This window comes from Coregonus lavaretus (assembly GCF_964263955.1).
Source record: "Coregonus lavaretus genome assembly, chromosome: 36".
Lineage (NCBI taxonomy): Eukaryota > Metazoa > Chordata > Actinopteri > Salmoniformes > Salmonidae > Coregonus > Coregonus lavaretus.
In genome coordinates, this window is record NC_140023.1 from 23340169 (window position 1) to 23358943 (window position 18775).

Here is an 18775-nt window from a genome sequence, read left to right on the forward strand (position 1 = left end):
CTCAACTTTCCTAATATTAAGCACGTTGCTTATCTTTACAACAGGAGTCTAGCCTACCTAGCTGGTATGAAAATGAACCACTGGAAAAGTGTACTCCATTCTTTATTTAAGTGCATAGATTACATATTTTCTCCCCTGCCCCTGTTTCGAGACAGGTGCATGATAATGGTCCATTCTAAATCAAAACAAATTTCACACATTATTTAGTATATGTAATGACAAGATTAAATCAAGAATAGTCTGATGGGTGACAATATTAGCCTATTAACTTGTGGCTTGCGAAAATATTCAACCCCCTTGGCATTTTTCCTATTTTGTTGCCTTACAACCTGGATTTAAAATGGATTTGGGGGGGGGGGGGGGGGTTGTATAATTTCATTTACAAAACATGCCTACCACTTTGAAGATGCAAAATATTTTTTATTGTGAAACGAACAAGAAATAAGACAAAAAAACAGAACTTGAGCGTGCATAACTATTCACCCCCCCAAAGTCAATACTTTGTAGAGCCACCTTTTGCAGCAATTACAGCTGCAAGTCTCTCGGGGTATGTCTCTATATGCTTGGCACATCTAGCCACTGGGATTTTTGCCCATTCTTCAAGGCAAAACTGCTCCAGCTCCTTCAAGTTGGATGGGTTCCGCTGGTGTACAGCAATCTTTAAGTCATACCACAGATTCTCAATTGGATTGAGGTCTGGGCCATTCCAAGACATTTAAATGTTTCCCCTTAAACCACTCAAGTGTTGCTTTAGCAGTATGCTTAGGGACTGGGAGACTAGTCAGGATTGAGGGAAAGATGAACGGAGCAAAGTACAGAGAGAGATCCTTGATGAAAACCAGCTCCAGAGTGCTCAGGACCTCAGACTGGGGTGAAGGTTCACCTTCCAACAGGACAACAACCCTATGCACACAGCCAAGACAACGTAGGAGTGGCTTCGGGACAAGTCTCTGAATGTCCTTGAGTAGCCCAGCCAGAGCCCGGACTTGAACCCGATCGAACATCTCTGGAGAGACCTGGAAATTGCTATGCAGCAACGCTCCCCATCCAACCTGACAGAGCTTGAGAGGATCTGCAGAGAAAAATTTGAGAAACTCCCCAAATACAAGTGAGCCAAGCTTGTAGCGTCATACCCAAGAAGACTCGAGGCTGTAATCGCTGATTCAACAAAGTACTGAGTGAAGGGTCTGAATACTTATGTAAATGTGATACATTTGCTAAAAAAATTATAACCTGTTTTTGCTTTGTTATTATGGGGTAATTGTTTGTATATTGAGGGGTAAAAAACGATTTAATCAATTTTAGAATAAGGCTTTAACGTAACAAAATGTGGAAATAGTCAACGGGTCTGAATACTTTCCGAATGTACTGTAAATGAAGATTTTTTCCAAAGGCCTGCATTAATGACATGGGTTTTTTGTAAAGGTGATTGTGAAAATCAAATCAACTGCTTTTCTTTCATCTTCAATGTGGGTAAAAGGGTGTAATAATTTTGTTGTTTCCTTACCAAATGATGTGGCCCATTGCATTGTTCATTGTCTACTCTTAATGCAGTCAAATGTATAATAGATGTATTTTATCTGTTGGGGGAGGTAGTTAGCAGTGGAGGCTGGTTGGAATCAATGGAATGGTGCTAAACCCATCAAACACATGGAAACAATGCTCCGTTCCATCGATTCCATTTCAGCCATTACAATGAGCCCGTCCTCCTACAGCTCCTCCCACCAGCCTCTTCTGGTAGGCATAAAATACTGGAATTAAGAAGCTAAAGCCCTGTGTACAGCATTGTCTCCTTCAAGGTGCTGGTTATGACAGGAACAACTGGAATGTGTATTGATTGACATTCCCCGAAGAGTCAAGTCTAGTTTGTAAATGACAAAACTCATTTTATTACCTTGTAGTCACATGAATCAACTTTGTCTCATGCTCAGTGTACACTATCACAGTGTATTTTCTTAAGAGGATTTCACTCTAAATATACTGATTTACAAAACAAATGTTGTATGTTCGACACAGTTACTGTACAATATCTTTGTAACTTCTGAAATTTTTTTGAAAATTCTATCTATACTTGACTCAAGTCTCAATTTAGCCATAATTAATGATAGGTAGAGACCATTCTGGACAACAAGAGGTGAAACTGCTCAGGCACATGGCCTTTCTGATGGTCAGTATGGTTTTGGAGTTCAGGTAATTGTGTAAACTACTGTAAATTCTTGCAATCATATTTTTTTTTTACTTTTACATGTGACAAACACAGATTAAGCCCTTAATACAATATAACAAAAAAAGGCCTAATATGCGACCACTCCCAGTCACACACGGGAGAAGACAAACTTCCTGTGCACAATATAGCACTGTCTGTGGCTGGTGGGTAGACTGAACAAACTTCATTGAATTCACTTCACGTCCAATTTGATTTTGATGTTCATCGCCGCCAGCTCTGCAACAAAGTAGCGGAAGACGTACGGCACAGACACCGTAACGATGGAGTCACTCTTGCCGCACAGGAGGCAGACAGTCTTGCGGTGGCGTGTGGCCGACCAGTAGGGTGGTGGTTTCTCCAGTAGAGGGGACAGTAGGCTACCACAGTCCACACAGACCTGTGCCACTGAGCGGTCAGAGCAGTTGAAGAGGCGGTCGTGGAGCAGGAAGGAGGTCCCGTGGGCCAGCAGGGCATCGCGCTCCATCTCCCCGAAGCGGATGCCCCCCTGGATGTTCCTCCCGCCCACCGGCTGGTTGGTCACCCTGTCCCGCGCTCCAGTGGTCCTCACCTGGAACTTGTCGGAGACCATGTGACGTAGCCTCTGGTAGTACACCACGCCGATGAAGATGTCCGCCTCCAGCTCCAGGCCGCTGAGGCCGCTGTAGAGGCGCTCGGTGCCGTAGTGATTGTAGCCAGCGGCGCGCAGCATGTCGCCAAAATGCTCTAGCGCCGAGCTCTCCTCGGAGAAGGTGAAGGGAGTGGCGTCGTGGCACAGGCCGTGGAGGGCGCCCGACTTGCCGGCCATGCTCTCGATGAGCATGCCGATGGTCATGCGGGAGGGGAAGCCATGGGGGTTGAACAGGATGTCGGGGGTCATGCCACTCTCTGTGAAGGGCATGTCCTCGGCAGGCCACAGGCGGCTTAGGATGCCCTTCTGCCCGTGGCGGCTGGCAAACTTGTCCCCGATGGTGGGGTTACGGGGCACTCGCACCGTGATGCAGATGCGCTTGAAGCGGCCCGAGCCAGCGTCGTTGCTGCACACCTTGATGTTGTCTACCACGCAGCTTTCTTGACTCCTACGAAAGCGAGGGGAAAAACAGCAGGTTATGAAATTGCATTAGCACTGCATTAGCAGCTGCATCTGGCCAACTCATCATCATAGAGTAGAGAAATAGTCAACACTATGTTATGACAATGGAAAGAACATATTAGGCCAACCTGGATAACTCACTTGTAAAAGTTGACAAAGCTCTGCCCGGTGTTGAGGTTGATGTAGCTGTAGAAGGGGTCTCCGTACTGTAGTACGGCTCCGATGGGGGGCAACCCATCACTGTCCAGTTTGTCCATTACCTTGGGGTCACCGGGTTTGACCCCAAACACCAGGCAGTCCTCGCCCTTCATCTTCTCTGCCAGGTCCACCAGCTCAGTCTTGTAAACACAGCCGTGACCAAAGCCCCTCTCCCACGACGACTTGTTCAGGATCTAGGCAAACACAGAATTAAATAGAACACTTATACATGTCTTCTACGCACACCTGGTACAGTGAAATCAGCCAATGGGTAAATAAAACGTGAATTTTGTCTCACCATGGCGTCCTCCATGTCGTAGCCAGTGTAGGAGATCACAGCGACAATGGCGTTGGTGCCGATGGGGTAGTTGTCCATGTTGTAGTGGTCGTACATGACAGGCCTGACCAGAGGGCTCTGGGGGGTCTGGAGGCGGTACAGCTTGTTGTCCGAGCGCTCCTGGAACGAGTGGAGGGGGAAGCCCATGGTCTGTTTACCTGTGGAGGAGAAGATGAGGGTTACACCAACAATGTCTATGGAATCATTTAAAAAGTCAGGCATTCTAGAAGAACAAAGCACATTTTTCACATGTAGTGTTCTCTGTATAGAAATGAGCTAAAACACTCACTTACAAATAAGGTATCTAAAAGGTCAATTAACTCAGAAAACACCAGAGATGCCTGCTTCTGAACACTAGGGGGCACCCTTACCCATCTGACACTGGTACATGTTCCTGGGACTCTGGTTGTGGTCAGAGTAAGGGATGAAGTTAGCCACCACGCTCAGCATGCTGTGGGGGAAGAGCTCCTGGTGGGTGGTCACACCCGGCTCGATCTCATCCTCACTGATGCCCACGTTGATGTAGAGCTGTCAAACAGGAGACAGACAGACTAGCTTTATTCACAAATGTTTCATGTTCTCAAAACAGACTAAGGTAACGTCTCTAACTGTCCACACAAGAAGAAAACGTCACAGCATACTGTAGATTTGGGTGCATAAATGGGATTATAAACTGGGTAGTTCGAGTCCTGAATGCTGATTGGCTGAAAGCCGAGGTACATCAGACCGTATTCCACGGGTATGACAAAACATTTATTTTCACTGCTCTAATTACGTTGGTAACCAGTTTATAATAGCAATAAGGCACCTCTGGGGTTTGTGGTATATTGCCAATATACCACAGCTAATGGCTGTATCCAGGCACTCCGCATTGCGTCGTGCTTAAGAACAGCCCTTAGCCGTGGTATATTGGCCATATACCACACCCCCTCAGGCCTTATTGCTTAACTATTTTACGTTTAAAGTTTAGTCGGAAGGAGCGGCCACACCATCCCACAGGCCTCTCTAAGGAATTAGGACTAAAACACATACAGTCCCCTTCAGAAAGTATTCACAACCCTTTACTTTTACCACATTTTGTTGTGTTACAGCCTTAATTTAAAATAGATTACATTTAGATGTGTCACTGGCCTCCAGAAATTTTTACAAATTCATTAAAAATGAAAAGCTGAAATATCTTGAGTCAATAAGAATTCAACCCCTTTCTTATGGCAAGCCTAAATAAGTTCAGGAGTAGAAATCTGCTTAACAAGTCACATAAGTTGCATGGACTCATTGTGTGCAATAGTGTTTAACATAATTTTTTAATGACTACCTCATCTCTGTACCCCACACATACAGATATTTGTAAGGTCCCTCAATCGAGCAGTGAATTTCAAAGAAAGATTCAACCACAAAGACCAGGAAGGTTTTGCAATTCCTCGCAAAGGGCACCCATTGGTAGATATATACAGTGCCTTCGGAAAGTATTCAGACCTTCACCTTTTCCACATTTTGTTACGTTACAGCCTTATTCTAAAATTGGTCAAAAAATTAAAAAAATCCTCAGCAAACCCCATAATGACAAAGCGAAAACAGTTCAGAAATTTTACCACAATTATAAAATAACAAAAACAAATACCTTATTTACATACACTACCGTTCAAAAGTTTGGGGTCACTTAGAAATGTCCTTTATTTAGAAAGAAACGCATTTTTTTTAACCATTAAAATAACATCAAATTGATCAGAAATACAGTGTAGATATTGTTCATGTTGTAAATTATCTACATAGACGTACAGAAGCCCAATATCAGCAACCATCAGTCCTGTGTTTCAATGGCACGTTGTGTTTGCTAATCGAAGTTTATCATTTTAAAAGGCTAATTGATCATTAAATGTAGGAACTGGGTTCTACAGTTTGAACCCTTGCTGTCTCTGGCTCCACACCCACCCTGCCATCTAGATGTGTGAAAGTTAGTGTATAAGCTAATGATCCATCATGTATGACATTCCTGGGAGTGTGTAAACTTACATTTTGTATTACCATATCATTTTTGTATGTTCTCTATAATTATGTACTTCAAAATGTATCAATTGACCAATTTGGCACATTTAGGGAAAACTTGATGCAAGATAGTCCAGTATTTGGGCTCCAGAGTGGTGCAGTGGTCTAAGGCACTGCATCTCAGTGCTTGAGGCACCACTACAGACCCCCTGGTTCGATTCCAGGCTGCATCACAACCGGCCGTGATTGGGAGTCCCATAGGGCGGCGCACAATTGGCCCAGCGTCGTCCGGGTTTGGCCGGTGTAGGCCGTCATTGTAAATAAGAATTTGTTCTTAACTGACCTGCCTAGTTAAATAAAGGTTAAAAAAACAAAAAAAAACAAGGGTCTGATCCTTAAGAGGTTAATGGCTGTAATAGGAGAAAACTGAGGATGGATCAACAACATTGTAGTTACTCCACAATACTAACCTAATTGACAGAGTGAAAAGAAGGAAGCCTGTACAAAATAAACATATTCCAAAACCTTGCATCCTGTTTACAATAAGGCACTTAAGTAAAATGCAAAACATTTGGCTAGGAAATTCCCTTCATGTCTTGAATACAAATCATTATGTTTGGGGGCAAATCCAACACATCACTAAGTACCACTCTTCATATTTTCAAGCATGGTGGTGGTATGTTATGGGTATGCTTGTCATCGGCAAGGACTAGGGAGCTTAGAATAAAAATAAACGGAATAGAGATAAGCACAGGCAAAATCCTAGAGGAAAACCTGGTTCAGTCTGCTTTCCATCAGACACTGGGAGACAAATTCACCTTTCAGCAGGACAATAACCCAAAACACAAGGCCAAATATACACTGGAGTTGCTTACCAAGACAACATTGAATGTCCCTGAGTGACCTAGTTGAAAATCTATGGCAAGACTTGAAAATGTCTGTCTAAAAATGATCAACAACCAACTTAACAGAGATTGAAGAATTTAAAAAAGAACAAATGTGCAAATATTGTACAATTCAGGCGGGCAAAGCTCTAAGAGACTTACCCAGAAAGCCGAGTCAATACATGTTAGGTGATTCTAACATGTATTGACTCAGGGGTGCTCAGCTGGTAGAGCACGGCGCTTGTAACGCCAAGGTAGTGGGTTCGAACCCCGGGACCACCCATACACAAAAATGTATGCACGCATGACTGTAAGTCGCTTTGGATAAAAGCGTCTGCTAAATGGCATATTATTATTATTATATATTATAAATGTGATATTTCTGTATTTCATTTTCAATACATTTGCAAAAAATTCTACACACATATTTTCACTGTCATTGCGGGGTATTATGTGTAGATGTGAGAAAAAAAGATTTCATTACAACAAAATGTGTAATAAGTCAAGGGGTATAAATACTTGCTGAAGGCACTGTCGGCCTAACCATCTATAAGTAACTAGGTACTGACATGACACTACAAAACAAACTCAAGAAACAACTGCCAACAATCACTGTAATGACTGTCCTAGAGTTGACATAACCAAGAATCACTGACAACACCCTCAGCTTTAAAATTAGTTTGATCTAGCATCCTTCCTTGTCCTAGAGGCTACGATTAGTAACTAGGGGGTTTACTAAGGATGTCCAAGAATTGAGAGATTTTAAGCAGCATGTGACTGTAGTACCTGTTCAAAGGTGCCGATCAGTTCTTGCTGGCCCAGGGCCAGGTTACGGACGGGCCGCACCATGCGGCAGGGGGTGGTGAAGAGGTACAGGCCTGGGTACATGCTGGCCTTGCTGGTCTGGGGAACCAGAACTATCTCAGTCCAGGGAGGGATCTTCTTCTCCTTCAACACCTGCAAGAGGGTGGCATGAACAAGAATGAGTAAGAGGCATTAAAACATAACTAGCTGCCACTATTCATGTGTGATGAATTATCTATTACATAAGTGAGTGATGATCAAACCCATGTTATAATTGCAGATGGTTGGGAGATGCCCTGCCTTACCTTGAACCTGCGGAGGGAGTCTGCGAGGATGGGGGCCAGCTCAGTCTCTACCCAGCCCACCATGGCACCATCCAGGAGCACAGGATAGCAGTCAGAGTAGGCCCTGCCAGGAGAACCATCCACAGGAGTCACACCTTGAGGAGAACGATGGGACGACAATCACATATAAACGACTGAGCATTTTCACACGTCGACATCCAGTATGTACGAATAAACCAATAATAATAGCTATAGGAACCAATAGGTTCCAGCTGCATGCTAATCACAGTGAGTGACACAACCTTGGATATCCTGTCACGTTGAATCTCAGGCCTTTGTGTTTTACTTTGGACACATGTCCAGTGTTTGTCATGTATGACCACTATAACATGGACAACTACCCCATCGGAACCAACAGCATTGTCTCTGTGATCTCATACACGGGCTACGACATGGAGGACGCCATATTGAGGTAGCTAGCTATACATGCACAGGTTTGTCGACACTCACCGAGGGAGCAGAGCAGGGCAGGGAGGGTGGTGGTGGGCAGGGCCAGGGCTACGATTTCACAGTGGGCCGTCATGTGGTTCATGAGGCCGCAGGGGTCTCCGTCAGGGGTGTGCACGGGACACAGGAAGCCCCAGGACTCGGGCAGCAGACGACGTACGGAGGTGGTCCTCATCTTGGCAAAGGCTGCCCCTCTGTGCACGCAGCGGAAGTGGGACAGGTAGCGGATGAAGTTGAGCTTGTCGGCCACCACACTCAGTCCTGTGTTCTGGAGCATGCCCAGACCTGACGACAGAGGAAAAAGAACAGAATCGGTCACAATGCAGCAGCTTGGGACCAGCAAGTGTTTCTAGGTAACTAACATGTCATGAACTGTATATCTGCATAACCCAAGTAAAACACTGGGAGAAAAATAGAACAGTGGTTATGTTGTAATGACAAATAATTAGTATGTTTCGTATCACAGCATACCGGTCTTTGAGGTGAGATTCCCAGTGGCCAGCAGATACTCAAAGGGCTGGGTAACATCAGAACCCAGGTTGAACATCTTCACCAGATTCTCAGAGCTCGCCCCACCAGTCAGCCTATGGGCCCTCTTGTCCATCGACAGTTTCACAGACACCATCCAGGCAGCCATCTTCTCCTATTATCACATTGCAAATGGTTAAACACATCTTACAGAGTTATTATATGACCTAGAGGAGAACACGGCCTTACAGTCTAGGTTTAACTCCTAGCATTCTGGCCTGACATTTTTGTGGTGTTTTTACATTACACATGCCAAACATGACAACTTCTGTTCACCACAATGTTGTAGTATCTTCACAAGAAATCGTTTTTTGGATTTACCAATATGTCTGATCCAGAACTGTTCATCATTTGTCAATAGTCCAGTGCAGAGCTGTCCTGATGTCTAGAACTGACCTTGAGAAACATTAGGTAGAGCTGTCCTGGTGTGAGCACCTCCTGACACATCAGACTGTCCGGGTTCTCCTCCATGCACTCCTGCTTGGCAAACGTGAATAGCTTCCGCGTCATCAGACACAGCAGGTAGAACTTCTCCACATCCGACTTCAGGTGGATACAGACGCACTGGCTAAACAGAGTGAACGCAACACATTCCATAAAGAGTGTGCGTGTGTGGGTAGAGCATGGTTCTTGCAACGTCAGGATAGTGGGTTAGAGTCCAAGGACCACCCACACATGTCAAAGAAATTATCCACTCATGACTAAGTCACTTTGGATAAAAGTGTTTGCTATAGACATACACTATATGGCCAAAAGTATGTGGCCACCCCTTCAAATTAGAGGATTTGGCTATTTCAGCCACACTCGTTGCAGACAGGTGTATAAAATCGAGCACACCGCCATGCAATCTCCATAGACAAACATTGGCGTAGAATGGCAAGTGCTGAAGAGCTCAGTGACTTTCAACGTGGCACCGTCATAGGATGCCACCTTCCCAACAATTCAGCTCATCAAATATCTTTTAAAATGTGTACAATTTAATTAAAAATGAAAGGCTGAAATGTCTTGAGTCAATAAGTATTCAACCCCTTTGTTATGGCAAGCTTAAATAAGTTCAGGAGTAAACATTTGCTTAATAAGTCACATAATAAGTTGCATGGACTGCATGATTTTTTGAATGACTACCTCATCTTTGTACCCCACACATACAATTATCTGTAAGGTCCCTCAGTCGAGCAGTGAATTTCAAACACCGATTCAACCACAAAGACCAGGGAGGTTTTCTAATGCCTCGCAAAGAAGGGCACCTATTGGTAGATGGGTAAAAATAAAAAAAGCAGACATTGAATATCCCTTTGAGCATGGTGAAGTTATTAATAACACACACAAACACTTACTCTAGCAGGTAGTTGGCACACTGTGCATCGGTGTGCCACTCTGGCAGGTTCATCTTGACCCGGAAGCGCTCGCCCAGGTAGTTGAGCACCTTGCCGCGGGTGATGCAGCCCTCCTCCATGACGAGTCGCAGCATCTCAGACACACAGCTCTTGTAGAAGGAGTTCTCCTCACGACCTTTGATCAGCTCCTGGTAGATCTGGAAGTCTGTGAAGTCCACTAAAGCCTGACCAAAACACAGGCAATGTGGTTAAAATGTGAAATATACCCTTCATTTCATACAGTATAGGCTATATGTCCCAATTCTCATAACATTTTTGTGTGTCGCATGCATAAATACCTAGTGGACACAGACTAATGTTAATGTGACATGCATGTTCCTGTTCCAAATATCACTGCTCCATCTCACCTTTAGCGCAAAGCCCAGGGGGAGGAAGAAGAGCTCTTTCTGGTAGATGAAGTTGAGCATCACAGTCCCGTTGTCCAGGTAATGCAGGTTCATATTGATAGCTGTGTGCTCCTCCTTCACACAGCGCATTGAGATACCTGGGGAGACAGACAAAGAAGAGCTTTATCTTTTGTCTGCATCTGGGTCAAGGCGATAGGACTGTGATAATCAATGTTAGGCTACTTAAAGCAGGCTGTGTTGTCTCAACTGCTCCAACAATGCAATGTTCGGCTCGTACATGAACTGCCTTGCTTACCATACTGAGTGTATCCCTGGCCTCTGTTCTTCCACTTGGGTCTTGACATAGCGATAGGATAGTTTCTCCTTGGCATGATCAGCATGCGAATAACCTTCTCGTTCCCATTCACAATAAAATAACCACCCATTTCCTGTTTGAATGAGGATGGAGAGAAAAAGAGATTGAAATCTACAGAATGTAGATGCATGCAAACTGTAAAATGTAAGCGTGAAAGCATAAAAATGTGCCTTTATTTTTGCTTCGAAAGCACAAATGATCAGAATGACTGGTTCCCACAGATCAGGGTTTCCGTTATGAAAATGTGGCGCAGGACATTTGACCGGCAGCATTTTAATTGACTGGACATTTTAGAAATGTACCGGACCCATATGCATTGGGTACCTAACCTGATTAGGGCATCCAGCCACAGTGCTCTGAATGACAGAAATCACATTTAGATTATGGTAATTAATCTTAACAGAACATGTGTCCTTACCGCACACTTTGAAGATGTCAGAATAACTGTCCAGATGTACTTTTCCTCAGCCAACAAGATGAGTAACGAACAGCAAAGTCATTAGCCTTTGCATAGGCGGAGCTTGAGCTTAAAGTTTGGGGAATCAAATCTTCACCATAAAAAAATTCACCTTTTAATAGAGCATTCCATGCATCATCGCATTTGCAGGCCTACTAGTCGTAATGTGATGAGTACGTTCAATAGTCATAATTTAGGCTAATAATATAACTCAAACAGTTCAATGCATGGCTGAGCGCATATTGTAGAGGCCTGGCCTATAGGCTATATAAGATACCTTTCTTCTTTCATTGCACGGAAAAAACAGTGGCACTGACCCAACAATGATAGAGTGAATATGCTCAGTGCATTGAGCACTCACCAGGGACATGGATGATTCTCTCCGCTGGTGCCAATGAGATAGGCCTACCGTTGTTAGCTCAATTAAGTTGAGAATATTGATAACTAAAAGACAGATTAGTCTTTTCATTGTCTTCTCTTTACAGCAATATCCATTTGCTTTGCAAACTATGTTTTCCGGCGATTATAATTTTGACGGCCAGCAACTCAACAACCATCTTTTTGGTATTTGTAGCGCGCGCTGTCAAAATTGCATGCGCTGCCTTTCCTTCCGACTGTAGGCAATGCGATTTAAAAATAATTATTTTTTAAAGCTAGGGGACGCTAACAATCCTCTGTGGCCAAATCATGCTTTAGTAGTCTATTTTGAATGACTGTATTAAGTAGGCTATTTAATTTTGCCAATGTACTTAGGGAAAGCTTCCCGTAGCCTCTAGGAAGTGCCACCTATGAGCCTACGTCAATCTACTATCCCCATAGTAGAAAAGTTGACCTATTCTATTGGTCAGCTTGTCGAGAAAGAAATAGCACAAACAGACTCTGGGACAGTCGTGGGACGATATATGCCAAATTCACACAACCAGTATGCCTAGGCTACATAAAAAACCCTGTTAAAGAGCAATAAATCTGGTCAGAACGTTTTGTTTAAAATGTTGATAATCTATTATTTCTTAACATTAGCGCAGCAATGCATTTGGCTACCGGACAATGAAAGATAGTTGAAAACCAATAGAACATGAGAAAATTAGGCTACTGGTTTCAATGGCATATGGAAGTCTTTATAAAAGAATTGCCTTCACGGATTTGGTCGGATTTTGCGTAGGCTACTTTGAAGCAAGGTAAAACATCCCTCATAATATGTAGTAAAACATTCACGTTTCAAACAATTAAGTAGCTATAGGTTTTCAAAATGCATACTGCCTCCAGCTCATTGCAAAGTGGTGTGACGCGCTGATGAAGCCTGCCTTCCTTTGACTATCCATTTGAATGGCGAATGGAAAGGCCGCTTCAATTACCAGTTGAGAAATACAAATATTAGCTATTTTTAATCGTGGCCCAAAAACTATTCAACACACGATTGCATTTAGAATTGTTGCACAATGATTGGGCTTATAAAAGCACTGTCTGACAGATTTTCTGTTCAAAGGCTCTGTTTCTGTATGCTGTGCCCATGCAATAAATAAGATAAATAACGAATATACACACGTGGCAAATTTAATTCCACGGAAATATGCAAATTATTACCGGCTAACGGAAACCCTGCCACATACAGTGAGGGAAAAAAGTATTTGATCCCCTGCTGATTTTGTACGTTTGCCCACTGACAAACAAATGATCACTCTATAATTTTAATGGTAGGTTTATTTGAACAGTGAGAGACAGAATAACAACAACAAAATCCAGAAAAACACATGTCAGAAATGTTATAAATTGATTTGCATTTTAATGAGGGAAATAAGTATTTGACCCCCTCTCAATCAGAAAGATTTCTGGCTCCCAGGTGTCTTTTATACAGGTAACGTGCTGAGATTAGGAGCACACTGTTAAAGGGAGTGCTCCTAATCTCAGCTTGTTACCTGTATAAAAGACACCTGTCCACAGAGCAATCAGTCAATCAGATTCCAAACTCTCCACCATGGCCAAGACCAAAGAGCTCTCCAAGGATGTCAGGGACAAGAATGTAGACCTACACAAGGCTGGAATGGGCTACAAGACCATCGCCAAGCAGCTTGGTTAGAAGGTGACAACAGTTGGTGCGATTATTTGCAAATGGAAGAAACACAAAATAACTGTCAATCTCCCTCAGCCTGGGGCTCCATGCAAGATCTCACCTCGTGGAGTTGCAATGATCATGAGAACGGTGAGGAATCAGCCCAGAACTACACGGGAGGATCTTGTTAATGATCTCAAGGCAGCTGGGACCATAGTCACCAAGAAAACAATTGGTAACACACTACGCCGTGAAGGACTGAAATCCTGCAGCGCCCGCAAGGTCCCCCTGCTCAAGAAAGCACATATACAGGACCGTCTGAAGTTTGCCAATGAACATCTGAATGATTCAGAGGAGAACAGGGTGAAAGTGTTGTGTTCAGATGAGACCAAAATTGAGCTCTTTGGCGTCAACTCAACTCGCCGTGTTTGGAGGAGGAGGAATGCTGCCTATGACCCCAAGAACACCATCCCCACCGTCAAACATGAAGGTGGAAACATTATGCTTTGGGGGTGTTTTTCTGCTAAGGGGACAGGACAACTTCACCGCATCAAAGGGACGATGGACGGGGCCATGTACCGTCAAATCTTGGGTGAGAACCTCCTTCACTCAGCCAGGGCATTGAAAATGGGTCGTGGATGGGTATTCCAGCATGACAATGACCCAAAACACATAGCCAAGGCAACAAAGGGGTGGCTCAAGAAGAAGCACATTAAGGTCCTGGAGTGGCCTAGCCAGTCTCCAGACCTTAATCCCATAGAAAATCTGTGGAGGGAGCTCCAATGACTTGGAGAAGATTTTCAAAGAGGAGTGGGACAAAATCCCTCCTGAGATGTGTGCAAACCTGGTGGCCAACTACAAGAAACATCTGACCTCTGTAATTGCCAAAGTACTAAATCATGTTTTGCAGAGGGGTCAAATACTTATTTCCCTCATTAAAATGCAAATCAATTTATAACATTTTTGACGTGCGTTTTTCTGGATTTTATGTTGTCTCTCACTGTTCAAATAAACCTACCATTAAAATTATAGACTGATCATGTCTTTGTCAGTGGGCAAACGTACAAAATCAGCAGGGGATCAAATACTTTTTTCCCCTCACTGTATGTGCTGTGGGTAGGAAGCGTGCCATTCTCCTACCTCAGACTCCTCGTGGTGCTCAATGAGCTCTTTGGGAGGGAGCCCATGCAGGTTACACAACCTAGACTTCACCATGATGGGCACTTGGCCCAGAGACTGCTTGATGATGCCTTTGGGAATCCCATTCACGGACCAGCTGACATCTGCCTGTGAAGAATCACAGCACCAAACTTAAATTCATCACAATGGACAAGTTTTGTGATAGATTGTAGAAAGACCTTGTCTTGACCGTCATATACAGTACAATCCATATGGTACGGATGTTGGGTTTGCAGGCAAGCTTACCACAAGCTTTCCCCGGTAGGTACAGCGTCTCCCTCTGCACTCTGCTGGGAACACCCTCAGGTCCCGGCAGATGCTCCCTTTGCCCACCACTGGTCTATAGATGGTGGCCTCCACAAATGCCAGGCTGATCCGGTCATTTCTAAACATAAACTCAAAGGGAGGGATGGCCTGAAAAGGAGAAATGGAACAAACATTTTCACATGAACTCTCCAACCCCATGGTTTTGCATGACAGACACCAACTACAACCAGGTTGCGGCATAGTAACAGATTGTTACATCAGATAATGTGAGTTAACCAAATAGTTTTGGTATCCATTACTGTGAGTTACAGGTTAAGTACTGTTTTGTGTAGCACAGAATTTTCAACCAACCTTAACTTGTCAATTTCAAATCTCTCATTGATTGAGACAGGGGGTCCACCCCAAAGTGCCACATGTCATGATGACACATCTATGTTGATCAATGACAGAATATTTGAAATAGACAAGATGGCGGTTTACACGTTGTTGGATTACTTCATGGAGCAAAATATTGATTTCTTTCAATAACTAAGCATTTTTAAAATTCAAAACGCACCACCTGCAAATGGACACAGACATTTTAAAAGATACTATCTTTGTTCTCGATTTGGCCAAACATGTATCTCCAAGTTAAGGTTGGTTGAAAAGTCGCTGTGCTACACCAAACAGTGCCTAAATTGTAACTCCCTGTAATGGAAACCAAAAATCTTTGGCTAAATCACATTATCTGATGTAACAATCTGTAGCTAGTTGCTGCAGCTGTGGTGTATTGGGGAGAATGAATAATATGGTGTAATTGCAGAACGCAATTCAGGGGCGTTTCTTGATGTGGGTGTTCCCTGATATCAGGAAATGCCCATTGAGACCTGCCATTGGTCAGTTCAGGTGTTATGAGACTAGTGGTTTCTCGACACAGATGATTGTTAACGTGGCAGGTTAGGATAATTAGGTTAAGGTTAGGAAAATAGTTAGTGTTAGGCTTAACTACCCGACACGAAAGAAACGTCCACGGACAAATGGCGAGCGTCAATGGGTGTAACTTGATATCAAGAAACGCCTATATCAGAACACGCCCCTCCTTGCCTTCTGCAATTACAACCTTCTCAGAATGAAAGACCCTTGAATTGAAGAAAGAAAAAATAAAATAATTATAAGACAAGTTATCAAATCAAGTGAGCTAAGTTAGCTAACGTCACTTTCTGGCAAATACATCGGTGACTTCCTCGGACAAAATCAAAATCTTGTTTTCTAACTGATGTTTAAGGACACTTATAAGTAGGTCTAACTATTGTAACAACAAATATACAAATCGTTGTTGTAACGTTACTAGCTAGTCGCTAGCTACTTCAGTCATTTTAGCAACATTGTGGCTTGTGGGGCACGGCTGACACAGCACTGACTGTCCCACGTGAAAGTTCCCCTACCTGCACAGCACGACACAGTCCATCTGAAACTGCTTGGTCAAACGACTCGATATGAGCCTTCGTTAGGTCCTGAACAGCGGCATGTTGTTTTTCCTTCGGTATGCCATAGCCTGCTTCTGTTAAATGTTTAAGGCTTGGACTTGTCGGTAAATTACTCCACTTAGCCGCAAAATCCATGCTTATTCTTGTTTACCACATGCGCGTTAGCCACACAGGAAGTACAATCGTCGTAATAGGAAGTGAGTGAAAGGTCAATTCATTTAAAGGGGCAGCATCCAATTTTCAGACCTATGCGAGTGAGCTATCAAACAAAATCAAAACCGTATTTTTGAAAATGATTGTATTAGTTTGGTTGACTATTCATAGAAGTGAGAAATGTGTTGAGAGAAATGGAATTACCAAACAGCATCTAAAGTGTAATGCTATGTCTAAATTATTTTCAGCATTAAATATAATTTCCACTGTAACCAAATAGCTAGAGGTCTATAGATATCAGATCTCATTTTCTCTATGTATTGATTGTGGCCGTGTTTGAGAGCATAAAAACCGTGATGTATGGGTAAATTGTGACTGATTGACCGACTGATAACAGACGTGTTTCTTTGCCCAGCCATTGCTGACGCCTGCCAGATCTTACAAAGCCTGGATAGGTATTTTACGTACAAGCCAACCACATCATATGTTATAGCAATCTATCAGTCGATGACGTGGCACGCAACCATTGGTTGATGCATCCAACATCTGAGCAGGGGAACATGACCAACATGACTGTGTCATCAACTGACAGATTGCTAACATTTGTGGTTAGCTGATACTTAAAATACCAATCCAGGCATTGTAAGATTTGGCATGCATCAGCAACGCCTGGGCAGAGGAACGCACCAACAGAGTAGTTATTTATGATGCAAAGTGATTTGTAGATCAGTCAATCTCGACTCGCCTTTAAAGTCGGCTGCAATGGGGAACATGCCCTTTGTGTTGGTCTATTGCAGAGTCATCATGACTGCCATTCAGTTGGATAAAGTCAATGCTGGCAATCATGTACAACAAATTATTATGTTACAATATCTATATGATTTTCTTTCATGTTATATCTAGTGTAAATCCCTGGGTCTTATATCAGTTTACACCACAAGAGAAGTCAGGAGACTCAGATCAACGATACATGACATTTTATTCTCCATGATAATGTTTGATACAATAAAGTTTTCATGCAAAAGTTTGATAAACATTAGCTGAAGAAAACACAACATATGCATTCATCTGACTACATACAGTACAGTTAAATCATGTTGACTGGAGGAGAGGTTTTTAACATTTCAATGTGCCAATGTTGCTGTTGTGTCTATCGATTTATTTATTCTTGGCTGCCTTGGTTTAGTGAAAATGTTTGATAATGATTGATTTAAAGGAAGTTACAGATTGCACTTTAAAGGACTTGAAATACCTAAAACCCACATATTTCATAGATGGGGAAGTAATACTGAGGGGGGAAAGAATGACATTGATTTTAGACATACAAACAAGTTTTCATTGGTAAGAAATAAGAATTCATAACCTACCAAGCAGGTAATTAAAAATGGGAAAAGTTCAGTGCAAAGAAACTCTGCATGAGGACATTACAAAAGACTGAACAAACACAAAATATTGAACAATTAAACAGTCACACAGACACATATGCCAGATATCAATAGACAAATTCACGTCTTTACAACCAAACAAATGAAAGGTGCATTTATATGTAGGACGTCTATTGCTTCTTCCAAACATCAAGAGCCAATTCCCACTAAGGCACCCCTTCCCCTTGATGGAAAGACATTTCCCCAATTTGTATAATAATACTGATCATTTTCTTTGGTTGTTTTCCCAAACAATGTGTTGAATAATACAGTTTAGCTCTTTTTTTATTTTGCAAAACAATCTAGAAACAAACACCTTTTTCGTTGTCCCTCTGATATACAATCTAACCGAACATTCAACCACAAATATATTATAATTCATAACCATTGTATGCTTTGACCATGTGCATATCAAACAGATGCTATTCTAGCAGTCATTCACACCATACTTCATTCCTCATAGCTATCTTTAAACATATAAAAAGACAGTGATTAAATGTGTCAATGTTGTCCCTTAAGTAGTTTAACTCAAAACATGTTGAAGCATTATCTCAACTAAAATATTTGAAAATGTGTGATAATGAAGAAAAGAGGTGGTGGTTAAGGGACTAACTCGTCCTTAAAACAAAATGAAACATGGACAAGGTCACTTAATCGAAGGGATATGTGTGGGTGATAATGCTACAAAGCCTCTGTAAACTGAATGTGGTCAGGTGTTCTACATTGAATATCACAGTGTAAACACAGAAACAGACAAGGAAAACAACTTCCTAGCAGGCATGTCTCGCAACTCCACTTAACATCATGGAAGCTGTGTAAAAACCTAAATGACAATATTGGTAGTCTAAAACCACAT

General features: G+C 42.7%; 1 protein-coding gene across 1 annotated transcript; it reads right to left on the minus strand.

Moving 5' to 3' along the window:
* Window positions 1-402: 402 nt before the first annotated feature.
* On the minus strand, window positions 403-16511 carry LOC311110888 (DNA-directed RNA polymerase I subunit RPA2). The gene is made up of 15 exons (XM_084153503.1): window positions 16301-16511; window positions 14856-15023; window positions 14571-14717; window positions 10864-10996; window positions 10569-10705; window positions 10162-10385; window positions 9221-9392; window positions 8768-8939; window positions 8300-8581; window positions 7811-7944; window positions 7488-7658; window positions 4203-4359; window positions 3793-3989; window positions 3438-3688; window positions 403-3282 (listed from the first exon to the last, which is right to left on the minus strand). Exons 1-15 carry the CDS (start codon window positions 16475-16477, stop codon window positions 2400-2402), a joined length of 3405 nt encoding a protein of 1134 aa, XP_084009629.1. The 5' UTR covers window positions 16478-16511; the 3' UTR covers window positions 403-2399.
* Window positions 16512-18775: the final 2264 nt, after the last annotated feature.

What these genes read in the sequence shown, in the direction of transcription:
- LOC311110888 (XM_084153503.1), bottom strand. Translation starts at nt 16,477, where the DNA reads ATGGATTTTGCGGCTAAGTGGAGTAATTTACCGACAAGTCCAAGCCTT. An exon ending in TCTACCTAATGTTTCTCAAG is followed by an intron (nt 8,940 to 9,220) that starts GTCAGTTCTAGA and finishes ATGTGATAATAG; the next exon opens with GAGAAGATGGCTGCCTGGAT. An exon ending in ACGACATGGAGGACGCCATG is followed by an intron (nt 3,689 to 3,792) that starts GTGAGACAAAAT and finishes GTGTTTGCCTAG; the next exon opens with ATCCTGAACAAGTCGTCGTG.